The sequence below is a fragment of the Xiphias gladius genome, chromosome 24 (genome assembly GCF_016859285.1).
Source record: "Xiphias gladius isolate SHS-SW01 ecotype Sanya breed wild chromosome 24, ASM1685928v1, whole genome shotgun sequence".
In the NCBI taxonomy this organism is placed as follows: domain Eukaryota; kingdom Metazoa; phylum Chordata; class Actinopteri; order Istiophoriformes; family Xiphiidae; genus Xiphias; species Xiphias gladius.
This window is the reverse complement of record NC_053423.1, coordinates 22,378,473-22,395,246: the sequence shown is the minus strand read 5'-3', so window position 1 is coordinate 22,395,246 and position 16,774 is coordinate 22,378,473. Positions and strand designations below refer to the sequence as shown.

At 40.8% G+C, this 16,774-nt stretch overlaps 1 protein-coding gene across 5 annotated transcripts; it reads right to left on the bottom strand.

Moving 5' to 3' along the window:
• Nucleotides 1-70: 70 nt before the first annotated feature.
• Nucleotides 71-14,028, bottom strand: znf384a (zinc finger protein 384 a). 5 transcript variants are annotated; one of them, XR_005706687.1, is made up of 12 exons: nt 12,608-12,638; nt 11,830-11,897; nt 10,337-10,664; nt 9,722-9,844; nt 8,881-9,044; nt 6,996-7,072; nt 6,575-6,799; nt 4,744-4,911; nt 4,091-4,169; nt 3,814-3,972; nt 1,356-3,144; nt 71-1,221 (listed from the first exon to the last, which is right to left on the bottom strand). XR_005706687.1 is itself a non-coding variant. In XM_040121636.1 (11 exons), exons 2-11 carry the CDS (start codon nt 11,890-11,892, stop codon nt 2,728-2,730), a joined length of 1,803 nt encoding a protein of 600 aa, XP_039977570.1. In that variant the 5' UTR covers nt 11,893-11,897; nt 13,900-14,028; the 3' UTR covers nt 71-2,727. The 5 variants fall into 5 exon arrangements, 4 of the variants coding, with proteins under 4 accessions (XP_039977570.1, XP_039977571.1, XP_039977573.1 ...); XM_040121636.1 differs by lacking the exon at nt 12,608-12,638 and adding an exon at nt 13,900-14,028 and having other exon boundaries at nt 71-3,144; XM_040121637.1 differs by having other exon boundaries at nt 71-3,144; nt 12,608-13,318.
• Between the last annotated feature and the right edge of the window lie 2,746 nt (nt 14,029-16,774).

Below are 16,774 nucleotides of genomic sequence, written 5' to 3'. Positions count from 1 at the left end.
ACGCAGTCTGGATTTTAATAAAATAAATCAGGCGAAGCTTTTTCATCATAAACTGTTTTTGAACTTTATTCTCCTTAAGGGAAAAAAAATTTGTTCAGATGAGCAAGAGGTGTAACTGTGCATACAGTATGCAAGAGTGTAGCATAAGAGGGCAGTTAATAACTGTATTATTATCAGGAGCATCATTAATAACAGTAACAAGAATATTGAGAGTGGGTTATTTTTCATAAAAAGACACAATGAAATACAAGGAGGAGTATACATGAAGACAATCGGCCCGATGTACAGGCTGCTTGAACATTTTGATTGGGTAGAGATAGCTTGTGCACAAAACCACGACAGCAGTGTCCCAGGTCAACCATGTCACAGCCTCGTTTCGTGTCATTTAATCACCAAGATATGCTCAGATCAACTGTAGAAGTGTTCGTGAAGGAATTCTCATGGCTGAACAAACAATGTTAAGAGATTGGTTTTCAGATTGCAGTTGTTAACTTTAAGCCTAATAATTAAAATATGCACTTCACTTGGCCAAAAAATCACTTTACATCAAAATCAAAATGAATATCACCAAGTGTAATGGGCGAGTGTGGTTGAAAGTGCAGGAAATGTTGCGCAGCCACACAGTTACAGAAAGAGAAAAAATATTTTCCCCAAATTTTAACCGACAATTTGGGAAATTCACAAACTTCTCAGGCCTGGAATTTATCAATCTTTGCAGACTTTGTTGAACCAAGGCTGTTATGTCCATCAGCACTAAAGGAGACCTGAGACACAGCCAATGATTTGGTGCTTGTTAATTTGAGTTCCTTTAGTTTCCATATATGCTTTACACAGGACATACTTCCCTTTTACAGATGAAAAAGTCTTTCCTATCTATTTTATGTACAGCATACTGAAATACAATAATGCCTCAGTTTGATAATAATGTGGATAACATTTGCAATACAGTTATAATGCAAGTAGTAATATGTATGAAAAGTTCTTAAAAAAAAAAAAAAAGATTGATAACAGTACCTGTCAGCTATTTTTATCACACAATCATTATTTCCCAAACCACCCTGACAATGATGAGTTGGGCTGTCTTTACTCATTAGAGAATAGTAAACCGTCTTCCCTTGAATAGTAAGAAAAAAAATGGGACAAAAACACACAGTTATGACTTTTCTCTCTGTTCCCTTCACATTCATGCACTCACTTTGCGTTCTTTCTGTTCACACGTTCCTGTTGGTAGAAAAATACATACACGATATATTAAAAAAAGGTACAACGATGACAAACATAGGCATGAAGTACAAGCTTCATCAAGTGCTTTCTTTATGACCCCTCCCACCCCACCGACCCCTTCGCTCTCTCACGTTTAGTTCTTGCTCTGCTGCAGATTCCTGACATTTAGTGCATTCTTGAACTGTTCCATCCCTTTTGTTCAATACTTTGGGCTCCGACAAAGTAGTGGTTCCTCAACTCCTCGCTGTCTGAGGGGAGGTGGGTGTAAATAAAGACACCATAATTTGTGAAATGAACACTGAGATTCAACCTGCAGCTTTAGCCTGATTCTACAATACACCACGTCCTTTTCTTCCTGCAGCTCCTCGTCCTTTGTGATCTTTTCTCAGGCTCCAATTCCGCTTTTCTTATTCAGCCTCCACTGCCAACAGCACACTGACAGTGTCATCCAGATCCACTCAAACATATTTATTTAGTTTAGCACTGCCTTGCTGTTTCAGTTGCTATTATGAATCTCTACAGTTTTTCATGATTGATTCCTTGTCCTCTTTCTCTCCCTTGTTTTGGCTTGAACTAAATAATGGAGAATGTTCAGATTAATGTGATCTGAATGTGTAAAAAAATTACACCATTCTTTGGTACGTAAATATGCAGAGAATAGTGTAATTGTTTTATTTTACAGATATTTTACACCTTAATCCTCCGATGATGCCTATTGCCAACAATGCAATAAAAAAAAGAGAAGGGACACCAGTGAACCTCTTTTATCAAGATTCTCAGAGAAGGACTGCTGGTTTAGGATCGGGTGTTAAGTGAGTTTTATAAAGCTAGTAAATTGATGACTTGTCCATTGACTCTTAGTTGATTAAAGCTGAAAATAGAATAAAGATGCTTTTGAGAAATTCAGGTCTGGATTTAATTACCATCTCATTCATAATACATAATTATATGAAAGCCAAAACTGATCTGAGATTAGGTTTTGGTTAAGTCTTCATAAACTGGAGGAATGCTGAAGAATAAACTACTTATATCAGTGTCCTAGACCAGCATTTCCATTGAGAGATACTTGGCACAAGAGGGCTCAGGAATCGAGAAGCACATTGTAAAATATCTGTGTTCTAACAAGTAATTTATTTTTGTACTCAGCATTAAAGCTTCTTAAAATCCAGAAAAAAATGGCACTTATTGAATTAAATCTGACTTGTATATTTGAACTCGATCGAACAACCCCTTTCAAAATAATGTCACTCAAAGCCACAGGAAAGTGAATCTAAATTGATTCCACTGGTGTCTTGTTACAATTCCAAATTCTGAGAAGTATCATTAAACCAGATGATTTGCAACTGACTGATGGGTTGGTAAAAATTTCTAGCCTATTAACCATTTTTTTCTTATTTTAAGAAGACTATAATATTGATTACAGTTAAATTACTTGTGCATATGGACTTTTTTTACACTGCACACACAATAAGTAATTCCTCAAACAGAGTGGGAAGACGCAGCCTATGAGTTCATGTGCTCCACCTGTATGGCTGATGTGGAGACAGTGAGGCAAAGGTCTTTGTGGACCACAGGTAGGTCCGCCACAGAAACTGGTTTGTACTGGATCTCACTGGCTGCCACTGTCTTGTACTGGTGCAGGTCAAACGGGCATGGAACCACACTTTCTGTGGGATGCTGGGGTGGCTGGTAGCTGCCTGGGGGTCCTTGGTTAGGGTTCTGGTTGGTGTTATTTGGGTTGGTCTGGCTTTGGAGCTGGCCCGCTCTGCCAGCACCGCCTCCTCTCCCTCGGCCACGGCCTCGGCCCCTGCCCCCTCCTCCGCCTGGTGTAAGGCCCTGGGCCTGCTGAGCAGCTACTGTTGCTGCCACTGTTAGTGGGTCAGGGTTGTGCTTCCTCATGTGTTTCATTAGATATGTCTCCTAGAGTTGGAGAGAGAGAGAGGGAGAAATAGAAGACATGATGACGGGAAAGAAAACAAAACAGAAGGAAGGGATATGCTTAATTCAAGGTTACTGGAATAAAGATGTCTGGTTGTTTTCCTTCCATATGTATGGATACATAACATATATTCAGTAGACTGGTTTAAATGGGAGTTGTCTGACTGATAAAAATGTGGCCACTGAGAAAGGTTTTGTATAATTTATCAGCCAGTGTCTTATAGACAAAATGATTACTTTCCTACCCTAAACATCAGTACAGTGGGGAATTCCAATAATGCTGAAAATACTCTCTACATTTAATTGCTGAATATATCTTTTTTTTTTTTTTTTTAATTCTCAGCAGTGTATAGAAGCGACAGGTTCACCTCCTTTTGCGATAAAATTGGCTGGTGAATAAAGTTTGGTTACAATTGACCAAAGACGTCCATTACAAATGGCATGAATTCCAATCTGAAGACATTAAGCAGATGCAAGAGGATGCGAGACAAATATTTAGCATTTAAAAACTACATAAATAACTATGTACATTCTCCAAGCCTGTAATTCCTGTCAGCTCTCTCTTCATGTATCTCTGTCAAAGTTAGATCAGAGTCTGTCTATTCTGCAAATACCATGTGCGGTGTTTGTTTGTCAAGTCTAAGAGCCTACCGAGGTATAGGATCGGTTACAGAGGCCACAGGAGAACAGCTTGGCATGTTTGACAGTGTGTGTGGACAGGTGCACCTCCAGGCTGGCAGCATCTGTGTAACCACGGTTACAGTTGTGGCACTTGAACGGCTTGTCTTTGTTGTGTTGCCGACGGTGAGACTGTAGGGAAGGAAGAGAGTTGGGTAAAACAACAGGAGCAAATAAGAAGAAATCAAAGTCTTACTAGAGAAAATGTTAGCAGTCCACTACCAAGGAACAAACCTGTGATTTAATTTACCTGTAGGTTGGACAACTGAGTGAAAGCTTTTTCACAGCCAGGATGGTTACACTTGTACGGTCGGTCACCGGTGTGAATCCTAAAAAAACCCAGTTATACACACTGTTAGTTAATTACACTCTTTAAATTACACCTCATCGCTGCACTTGAGAGGCATAAAGAAAATTAAAATGGGAGTAACGTGCATTATTGCGAATATTTAGTAGGTTTGCTCTTTCTCAGCAATGTTATGCCATTTCATACTCGATGTGCTCATTCCTCCTTCAACATCTATCAATTACCATCATGCACAAATAAAAGTTAACATATTAATATGTAATATGTTATACAATCAGGCCTCGGTACCTCAATCATTGGTACATGGTTTATTAACTGTTATGTCTAAGGATTGAAATTACAGAAACTTTTGTGGTTATTGGTAGTCCTTCAAAGACTTTAGGTGCACTTTACCACTGGCTTTAGACCGCCGCATGGTAACAAAGCAAAACAGCATGCCTTCCAAATTTGAAAGATGCTATAAACACACAAAATTCAAGTGCAAAAAGATGCAAACACTCACAATGCCATAACTCTCCACACACCTGCTCCCATACATGCACACATAAAAACACACCCAAACATTCAAATCCACCCAGCCCAGCCCAGACCAGTACCGTGTGTGCTGCTGTAGGTGACTGAGCTGCCTGAATGTTTTCTGGCAGTAGGAGCAGGTGTAGGGCTTGGCCCCAGTGTGGATGCGGATGTGCTGGGACAGGTAGCTGGAGTTGGCAAACGACTTGGAGCAGTGGGGACACTTGTGGGGCTTGGCCTCAGTGTGGTTTCTAACACGGGAAACCGGGATTGGAGGGTTGAGGGGGTGGAGAGAGAGAAACAGAGAGAGAAACAGCGAGAGATTTTTAAGCTACAGCATGACCAAAATTCACGATGAACTGAAGACCAAATCATGCGCTTAAATTAACAGGATCTGCGATCAATCATGTTGATCATAGATGATAAAGTTTGACAGTGTGCTCTTTGTGCTGTGTCTGAGTTGTGAAAACACAGAACAAAAACATACAGCAAGCACAGTCACGCTTTTCTCTCTCTCTCTCTCTCTCTCTCTCTCTCTCTCTCTCAGTCTCTCCCTCCATTTGGTGTGCTCTGCTTTGAGTGGAGTGTGAGTGTTTACAGTGTATAATATATGTGAATGTCAGGCTCTGCTGCAGTCAGACTTAAATGTAAATTCAAAATGTGTGATAGGCCAATGGAGCACATCTTCCTGTTTAAAAGTAATGGCCTGAAACCCACAAAGAAAACCAAGTTCATGGCAATAACAGAAATGAAAACAAGAATAAGGTGAATGACAAGGTCAAACATAAATTTAAAACATTTATCAGAGTCGTGACGGCATGAACTGTAGGAAGGTGCTTTCATCACTTATACTGTCACACATATTTACATGTGAAACAAGTAAAAGGCTTCTCAATCTCTAATTAGTAGATTTGTCCCTTTTGAAGATATGTACATGAGGGTGTGTAACACATGCAGGCTAACACAGTAGAGTAAAAAAAAAAAAAAAAAGGTAAAGACATTAAGGAGAGTGTATTGAGTTAAGGTGGTGAAATATCATACATAGTTAGTATGCAATGTGTACTCTTACTTGTGGGATTTAAATAAGAGACTGACTTTCCAGCTGACAACATTTTCACTATCTGCTAATCAGCTTTTTCATTTATAAACAATGAAAAAGTATACAATCAGTGCCCCAGTGCGATATTTGGCAAAATTCTATTTGCACTGGTTTTTCTCCTTGACATGAAATTCTATTGAAAAGGGGATATTTTAACATAATAAATGGCCCCTGTGACAGTGAAAGTTCTCCAGAAGGCGCTTCAAACCATGAGGGGATGTTTGAAGGTTTTGTGCGAAAACAGAGGTGGATCCAAAGAAAACAGAATAACTAAGATAAGGCAACATGCATGCAGAACCAAACCAAACTTGTAATGGTATCACAAGTAGTATGAGAAAGGTAACACCAACCGACTGCTAAATCGAGGTGTATTTTGGTGGTAACTGGTGCTGTAAGTTGGCTACCTCTACGAAACACCAGAGCATCCACCCAAGCTCATTCCTACTCTGAGAGGATTTTAGCTCATTGGTCATCAAAGCAACTGTTACTTTAGGGATGAAACTGGCTCCCCGTTCTGATAATCAATCAGTTGCAAGAAACGAGCCAATCTTTTATAAATACATAAAAACAAGCTTAGAACCATGATTTAATTTAAGTTTGGTTTGAGTGTTGCACCTTCAACCGTGAGGCTTAGACTGTGCAGAAAGAGCTTAACACTGTCAACAGTCTACCTAAAGACCCCAGCAAATCCCTAACTCACCATCCCTTCCTCCCTTCATCCATCACCACACACATGTGCTTTAACAACAAAAACCACATGCACAAGCAGGCACCCACGTGCGCACACGACCTCACAAACCACTCAGCCCAAGTACCGTGTGTGCTGCTGTAGGTGACTGAGCTGCCTGAATGTTTTCTGGCAGTAGGTGCAGGTGTAGGGTTTGGCCCCACTGTGGATGCGGATGTGCTGGGACAAGTAGCTGGAGTTGGCAAATGACTTGGAACAGTGGGGGCACTTATGGGGCTTGGCCTCAGTGTGGGACTTGGCGTGGATCTGCATGTCTGACTTGCTGAAGAACGTCACTGCACACATCCGACACCTAGCCAAGTGAGGAGTGAGAGAAAGAAGAAAACCTTTATGCCACACAAAGCAGTCAAGGAGATTTAATGTAGAATTACAAATACATTCTTCTGTCTATAGTGTCTGTATTGGCAGATGACCTATTTTAGATGTTTAATATCTGTCTGTGATGCTGCAAACAATGCTTTTCTCTAACCTAAATATCTTTCCGATACCTGTATGATTTGGGGCCATCCTTGTTAGTATGATCATCCTCATCATTTGACAGGTCATATGGGTCAGCAGCGTGGTGCTATAACACAATGTCAGCATATTAGTTATGGTATTAGGGACAAGCAATGACAATTCATGCTGTGTAGGATATCAGCTATGTGTGTTTGTTTGTATGTATACAAACACACACACACACACACACACACACACCACAGCTCTGGAAAAAAGACCACTGCAAAATTATCAATTTCTCTGATTTTACTTTTTATAGGTATGTGTTTGAGTAAAATGAACATTTTTGTTTTATTCAATAAACTACTGACATCTCTCCCAAATTCCAAATAAAAATATTGTTATTTCCAGAAGATGACAAATGGTCAAAATAATAGAAAAGATGCAGTGTTTTCAGACCTCAAATAATGCAAAGAAAACAAGTTCATATTCATTTTTAAACAACACAATACTAATGTTTTAACTGAGGAAGAGTTCAGAAAGCAATATTTGGTGGAATAACCCTGATTTTCAATCACAGCTTTCATGCGTCTCGGCATGCTCTCCACCAGTCTCTCACATTGCTGTTGGGTGACTCCTGGTGCGAAAAATTCAAGCAGCTCAGCTTTGTTTGATGGCTTGTGACCATCCATCTTCCTCTTCATCACATTCCAGACATTTTCAATGGGGTTTAGGTCTGATGATTGGGCTGGCCATGACAGGGTCTCGATCTGGTGGTCCTTCATCCACACGTCTATTGACCTAGCTGTGTGGCATGGAGCATTGTCCTGCTGGAAAAAACCAATCCTCAGAGCTGGGGGACATTGTCAGAGCAGAAGGAAGCAGGTTTTCTTCCGGGATAACCGTGTTCGTGGCTGGATTGATGAGTCCTTCGCAACGACGCATCTGCACGATTCCAGCCTTGCTGAAGGACCCCCAGATCATCACCGATCCTCCACCAAATTCAACAGTGGGTGCGAGACACTGTGGCTTGTAGGCCTCTCCGGGTCTCCATCTAACCATTAGACGACCAGGTGACCTTACTCCAGTCCTATGGTCCAATCCTTATGGTCTTTTGCAAACCTCAGCCTGGCTCTTCTTTGCTTCTCATTGATGAAGGGCTTTTTTCTAGCTTTACACGACTTGAGCCCTGCCCCTAGGAGCCTGTTTCAAACCGTTCTCGCTGTGCACCTCACCCCAGCTGCCATTTGCCATTATTTTTGTAGGTCACGTGATGTCATCCTACGTTTGCTGAGTGACATTCAAATGAGTTGTGGGTCATCCCGGTAAGTGGAGAGTCATTTTCGCCCTCTGACTCTGTAGCTTTGTTGTCCCCAATGTCTGCTGCTTGACGTTGTACTTATGAACCGCCGTCTTAGAAATTTTAAGGATGGAAGCAACCTGACGCTCACTGTATCCCTCTGCCAGTAAAGCCAGAATTGTACCCTTCTTTTCCTCACTCAAAACTTTTCTTTTCAACTTTCCTTTTGGCATGGTCATTAGTTATTTTTTGATTCCAATTACTTTTGAGGTACTACTAGCACTGTTTTTGCCATCCAGCTGGTCCTACTGCAAGAGGACAGTGATGACCACAACAGTGGTTTTTATACTTTCCCTTGTTAAACAAAATTTGGTTCAGGTGATCACCTAATCAGTATTTCATTAAGTAGAATGAGGTGTGCTTGTGTTGGAATTCAACAGACACTGGAATGGAATGGCTGTCCTACATGTAGAGATGCTGATTTCAGAAAAATTTGCAGCAGTCGCTTAATTTTTTCCAGATCTGTATACACACACACACACACACACACACACACACACACACACACACATCTATAGATACAAACTGTATATGCTACAACAGAAGTCATATATATATATAAAAGAAGCCCTCACTTGTCCACCAGCAGCAAGGTGTGCCAATATTAATGCATCGCTTCCTGGAGGGAGGACCCCACCTACTCCAGCTACTCTGCCCATCACCTGTTTGCTCTTCCTGCCTCGCTTTGATGGTGCTGGCATTACAACTGCAGGAGGGACTGTCATGTCCTCCTTCTTGTCTGGAAACAAGAGAAGAGTAAAAAGAAATGAAAAGAGGAGGGAGAGGGAAAAGAGGGAAACAGAAGGGAGGAGTTGGGGATTGGTAAAGGAAGTAAGAAACAGCATCTATTAGAGATGGAAAGAGCAGGCAAAATCAGTCCCGCACATCAGTTTCATGACTTGTTGTGCAGGGGTGTGCTGCTTTGGTCTGGAGCATTATCAAATCTTACATGGAGATATAACCAAGCGTGTGCATGATTGCACGTGCATGGGTGTAACAACACAAAACATGCAGGAATAAATAAACTGCGGGTGGAGAACAGGAATCTCTTTTTCAAATGAAATGAAATTTGGCCTCAACTTCCTTCGATCTCACATCAAGAGATGATATGTTTTAAGAATTAAAAATACGGAGAAAACAAGGTTCTTATTAACATCAATCTAATAACAAATTCTCTTCTCTCCGGTTCTGTCATGGTGCCCTTGAGTTAAGTACTCAATCCCACTTGCTCCAGTAGAGTGGGCAGCTTTTAGTATTACGTTTTACAGTGAGGACTGTGATTCAAAACAATGCTCAAAAAACTAATACTGTCCCCTGACAAACGCATGTTAAAATGATTAGCATAATACCTAACAATACCATCATCTTAACATGTTGAAATGACTGAAGTGATGGTGAACTGCACTTGTGTTTTACCTGTATTTGAGGGGTGTACTGCAGACACTATCATGGTGGTGGCAGTGTGGGGTCCAGCTACAAAGGACTGCGTGGAGGCAGTGGGGACCAGTGTGCCTTGAGGGGTGGTGATCACTAACCCCGCTAAGAGGAAAAGAAAATCTGTGATCTGGCTGTCCAGTCGCTCAAAACAAACTCTCTTGGCATGTTAGACTACCATTCCTACCAGTTGGTGCTGTGAAAGAATACCATTTCCAGCACTGCCAATATTTAAAGCTGCAATAATACTTTTGTATGAAGGTAGAAGTCGCAACACTAACACAATAGACTTTGTTATGATGCTAAATTGTTTTTACACATGAATCCGATGAACCTTCATATTGTTAACCTGTATCTTAAAACTGCTGCAAAAAGCTGCTAATAATGACACTGGATACAAAGAGACTTTTTTGGATGCAAATAAAATCTTCAGATTAAGATTAGTAGTAGCTGTAGTTAAATGTTTATAGTATTCCTGACTCTCATGCCCCCCCCAGTGATACCAACAAACAAATATTATAAGACAACAGAGAAATGGCAAATGGAGTGAGGGATGTCACGATTCATGCAGGAAAAACGATTCAGCAGCCCACTAACCTGCAGTCATGATACCCGTGGAGGGAACAGGCACAACGGTGACGTTCTGGGAGGTGTGCGACTGGTGCAGGTGTCCCCCAACCGCACTTAAAGGCATGCTGCCACTGACGCCACCACCACCTCCTCCTGCAGTACCCCCACCTCCTTCCTGTTTGGGGACCACTCGCAGCCCACTCCCTGTGTCCACTGGGCCGGGGATGGTGAGCACAGCCGCGGGGTAGTGGGGGGAAGAGATGGAAGATGCAGAGGAGTGAGGGAAGGAGGGTGCATTGGCCTTCTCTGGACCTAGTTGCTCCTTTGCCTTGTTCAGGAACATGGCGTTCTCGATCTAAACGGAAGAGTAAAGGGGTAGGTTGGTAGTAGGAGGAAGGAATGGAGGAAGGGTGAAGTAATAAAGAGGAAAGATGTACAGGATGGGCGAGGGTAAAATGTGTTTCATGAGTGACGGCAGGGTAAGGATGGGGTTAAAAAGCAATGTAGGACCAGAGTGAGAGAGAACAGGAAAAGAGGATTAAGTATGAAATGCATGAGGAAAGAGACAGGAGGCATGCGGGACACGGGGGTTGTAAAAAAGAGAGAAAGAGAAGGAGTAGCATGATGATAAATAATGGAGTGGATGTGACAGGTGCATGAAGAAGATAGAAGTTGCAAAGGACAAAGCAAAAGGACAAAAAAAAGGGGGAACACAGTGGATGTTATGATAAGAAAGAAGACACAGGTGGAAGAAGAGTCAAGGATGGGTTTACATGGAGAAAAACACAAGACAGAGCAGACGGAGGCAAAATAAGTAGTAGAGAAGATAGGAGAGGCAATAAAGGTTACAAAGAAAATGTGTGTGACGAAGAGAGAAAAAAATAAGATGAAGATGAAGGTAGAGGAAGAAAAAAAGAAGATGAAAGAGGGACAAGGAAGGAAGATTGTAGCATAAGAGTGGTTTAAATAAATGTGGTGAGTTTAATTTGAAGGTGAAGAAACAGGAGGGATGGAAGAGGAACAGAGAGGATAAAAGGGAGGCAGGAAGGAGGTGTCACAAAGCAGGATGAGGAGAGCGAAGGGTGGGAGTTAAGGATGGGTTAGATCCATGTAAGGAGAAGACAGAGGAGGAGGAGAAAGCAATGGTCGAGAAGAGAGAACGAAGGCAGAGTGAGATGCAAAACGTAAATGGCAAAAAAAAACAAAGAGGGTTTGAAGAGATGAAAGAGAAGAGGAACAGGAGTGATCATGTGATCAAGTGAACCTTCGCCTTGTCAAGAACTCATACTCAAATAACTTCTCTGTGATGTTAAGCCAACTTCACCAACTAAACGAGCATTATTCGATGGTGTTATTAAAAACATGTTCAGGGTCAAATCATTGAGTGGTGTTATGTAATCTTTAAAGTGTTTCCATAAACAGTCAAAGTGATAATCGATTCCGGGCATTTTTTGCCATAGCACATTCCATTATACCATGTGTATTTCAAGACAATTCCAACAATTGAAGGTTGCTTCTACCTGTCCTTGTACAGTGGGGACGGGAGACCAAAAGTATGATGAGTTGAAATGGGAATCGTCCATTATTTCTGTAATTAAAAAGCAACACACTTAGAAAACACCTGTCCTCCTCCTCCTCCTTACTATAATCTTCTTTTTTTTATTTTCATGTGAAACAAGGCCATGCATGGCTGCATTTCAATCATCTTAGATTGTTTCCTTTCCACATATCCTCTCCTCCACTGGCTGACACACTGAACATGTCAAGTTTCAGCATCAGTGTGGAGTTCTAAGGCTCGACAGTGTAAGATGGCTCTTACAAATTTCATGGGTTGAAGGCAAATGCTTTTACATTTATGCCGTTAGGTTTGTTTTTAATAACGTGATCAGATTTACAGAGGGAAGGACGTAAAAGGAATCAGACAAAGATGTTCAATCCCAGAAAGGAAAAATATTTAAAAAAAAATCTAAAGGAGGACATAAGAGCCAAGAGTTGAGACCACACTGATGATAATCAGTCTTTGATGCTTTTTAAAGTTTTATAACACAGCCCATGCACTGCCAGACTATACTTACACAGCATGTGTTGCTATTAACAAATTTCACAATCTTAAGAGTGGTTGCTTTATCACCAACATGTCAATGAGTCTGATCTTGGAAAACAACCCAGTGTTATGTGTCAAAATGTTTTAACTATTTGTTGCCTGGAAAGTAACACAGCTGTGTTCTCCCAAACATTATATGTTGAAAGTAAAATCCTTTCAAAGAGTGCATATGGTTTGTTGAAAACAACACTCACTGTTTAAAAGACTACTTTCTATCCTTTTATAATGAGACCTCTGATCTTCTGTTTCTCATTTATCTCCCACTGACGCATAGGCAACATGTTCTCTGTAGCACAAAGAAGGAAGTTTCATTGTTCTATGCTGACATGCATTTGCACTTCATTTCCACACACTTTGGTACTGTTATAGAGCAATAGTAAATTAAGTTTTGAGGTTTGGCTTTCTGTATGCATGTGAAGATTGTGAATGCCATGCATAGCCATATTGGTCACATAACTAGAAAACTATGCGTGTAATTACGTTAGTGAAGATGAGCTGACATTTAACAAAACTGTAATTGTTAAGCCTTTTGGATGAGCACAGGCCCATGAAAAATAAACTTCAACAAAACAAACTATTACACAAAAAAAATAAACTCTGAAGCAACTAAGGTAAAGATATCTTTCATGCAAAACATTAGCAATGCATAAATCAATACATGTTTTACGTTATTTTTCATGAGCCTCCTCTCCCCCAGTGCAGTTGCACAACCTATAACTAAATGATGGGGCAAGCAAAAAGGCAAATTAATTAATTTTCCACGGGATGTAGCTATCTGGCAAGTTAGCATCAGATACAAGGGGCCGTATTAGTGTAATACAAAGTCAATGTTTCAGTGTGAGCCATTTTTTACGAGGGGGACAAGCTGGCTCCAAAACTGTGGCACTGCTAGCTGCGAGCTAACGTTAGCAGTGATTGATGATAACCGTGTAACTACGAATTTGTAAAAAAAAAAAAAAAAAAAAAAGGTTCAAATCAGGGAGACCCTTGTAAAGCAGTCAGTCTAGAGTGTGTCACTGCACCTAAGCAGCTTCCAAGGGCTAAATGAGATATCTGGGCTATAAACAAACATGGCTCACGTTAGCTGGTTAACGCAACAAGACAAGGGTAGCTAGCTAACTTGCCTCCATTAATTTTCTCCTTTTGTTCGCTGGCTTGCTATAGCTACAAGGAGGCCTGTATGTTCCTATGCTTAACTAGCTGGCCGCTGAGTAAACACAAACATCCTTGTTCCCTACGCCTTCATTCCTCACTCCCTGCTCATCTCGCTGAGAGAAAATAAAAAAAAGAGAAAAAAAAAAGTCTCGAATAAAAAAAAAAAAAAAAAAAAAAAAAACGAAGACAGAAAAAAAAAAACGTCGACGCCGTTGCCTCTGTGGGAGACGCAGTTTCATGCAGACTTCCGGCGGTTGGGACGACGGTGCCCTCAGATACACTGAAAATAACAGTTAATTAATAACCGACTAATAACTCCTGTGTTAATTACCGGTGAAATCGATTCCCTGCCAACCCCCCCCGCAGCTTCCTCGGGTCGGGACAGTTGGGAAACTTTGTCCAAATCCGCCCCTCAAACCCCTCAGATGTGCCTTTTTTTCTTCGGTTTTTTTTTTCCCTTTTTTTCCCTCCAGCTCTCCTCAGCGGTCAAGCCAGCCACAGTTAAATAGCTGCGTTTCCGGTCACGTCTTTCAAAATAAAACCCATTTAACGAGCAACTAATGCTGTTAAGTTTGTCAAATAAGGCACTGATGTCAAATTTAAGAACGCATTCGCAACATAAGTGGAAATTGTAATAAAAACCGAATCTATGTACGTGGCTCTCCATGTGTTGGTTCTACGGAGTGTTTTGAGTTTTGTTCTGTCGTACACATGCCTGTTTCTCTCAGCTGGATTGTCTTAATTCTGAAGACAGAATCTCACTTCCTGTACTAGTTTGGCTGTCTGCAGCTAACCTGACACAGCCGCTAACGTCCACACTGTGCCTTCCGGTGTATTAATTATTCCGTCTGTGTGTGGGGTTGAGTGCATCGTTACGGTGATCAATATCTATGTAGATATCGATCTAAAACTGGTATGGCTGTATTCTTCAGCACCTCACAAGTCTCAGATTGATTAGACACAACCCAGCCCATTCGGAAGTCCCCATTGCTGCAGTGTTCCTGAATCAACAAGGTTAAATTCACCATTATTATTTGCGCTTATGTCGTGTTCTTTCACAGAATCCGGGGGGGCAAGCAGGGTTGTGTTTGGACGGCTGCTCGTTTTGAATCCCTACACCACATCAAGTCACTCTCAGGCGAGGCACTGGAGCTCTAACCGGGCGACTTAGTGCAACCAGGAGACGGCAGCAGCTCCCAAGGATGAGACACTGTGAACCAGACTCCTAAAACAAAAATCAACATCCTCTGACAGATCAATGAAAGGAAAACATTTAGGGGAGGGGGAAAAAAAAAAAGTTTATTAGGACTCCACCCTGCATGCCAGCTCTGTTCTTCCTGGGGTCCCCATAATAACATTATGCATTTGGAATAATAATAATTTAAAAAAAAAACAAAAAAAACAAAAAAAACCTCTACTTGGCCATTGATGAAAATAAATATAAAAACTGGAACAAAAATACAACACCAAAAACATTCACAAATCAGATATATAAACAGAAAATAATACAAGTTGACTACAGAATCCAAGTGGTCTCTCTTTTGCCATTTTAATAACGAGTATATCGTGCACGGGATTGTAGAACAACATTTTCTTAAAAACACAAAATTCCTGAAGTGCACAGACTAAAGTAAAAGGCAACAAAGTGGAACCTTCCATTTTGGCAGGACTTCACCAGCAGTCGTTGAAATAACACAGAAAACTCTACTAAACTGACTCTATCTGAAATACGGTTATAAATACACACTGGGACCGCCGTTAGTGAGAGTTAGTTGAATTGTTATGGGTGACAAATATATATTGTATAGATACATCTATATCCATATGTAGTGTCACTTCAGAGTATCATTACACATTCCATGACAGAAGCACAAAGATTACATTTCCTTTTTCTATAGCTAACCAATAGCTAATCTCCTCCTCCTTTGGTAACCCCACAGTGAAAGTAGCAAGAAGTGTCCTGACTGAAAAGACGTGCATTTGCAAGATTAAATTACAATTCAAGTGTGACGGGTATCGACGCATTTGTAATAACAAAACTAGTGTTCGTCTACAAAATAAATAAAATTTACCTCTAGAAAGCTATTTCTATACATTTGGTTGCGCCGTAACCAACAGTGCAGAGGAGTCACGGACAAATAGTGAGGCGTTTAGGGCTGGGTATCACGGGGGGAAAAAAAGAAAGGACCGTTCTCAGTTAAATTTCTTGCGGTCATAAAGCTCAGTCAAACAAAATCGGACATGTGATTAATTTCCTCACTACAAATGACACTGAAGTAAAGCAAACATGTTTTCGCTGTAAAATGACAGTGAAATTATTGATTACAGTGCCTACACGAAGCATGATTCAATACCCAGCCCCAGAGGTTGTGGTGAGGTTGACGGTGACGGTGTGATGGGGTTGTGATATAAGGCTGGTTGGAACTCTTTAGCTCGATAGCTATCCAATCTTAAACATCCCTTTCCCTGAAGTACAAACTGACATCATTTGACAATTTGTAATCTGACTTTTTAGCATCTCATTCAAATCTCTTCGCACTAACTTTCATGAAAAAAACAAACAAAGAAACACAAAAAAACAATGATACATAGTTCTCCATTTCAATACAGTTATCTCATAATTAACTGTGGTATTCCCATTGCTACGATAGAAGGTTAAAGCTATACTTTACGCCACAGGTACCTTTAGTTTCACAAGCCACACCTTCACGAGAGCTGCTACATAAAAGGGCCATATTAACACATAAGGGACCATTTCACTTCAGGTATACAATTAGTATATATTATTGGGCTGCAGGGTGGCAAAGTTTCAAGGGAACCTGAACCCACAGATCCAGGTTCAAGCTCCTGTTTGGGCCTAGATCCGTACGTTTAACTCCTGTCCGCTCTGCAGCCGACGCTGACCTGTGGCCCGTTGTTGAGGGTGGACAGCGAAACGAGAATTCACCCATGGTCGTCATCAGATCATCATTTCTTTTGAAGCATTACAAGAATGCACTTTCAGCATTTCATCATAGTTCATATCATGCTGATGGTAAATATAGAGATCTACTAGCTATTGGATATGATATGGTGTACCTTAAGCAGAGGGTCCTGAAAAAAAAAAATTTTTTTTTCCAAAAACCTGAAAAAGTTAACTGATTCAGCAGGACAAGACTAGAAAAAAAAAAAAAAAAATTAGCAAACGTCATGCATGGATAAAACAC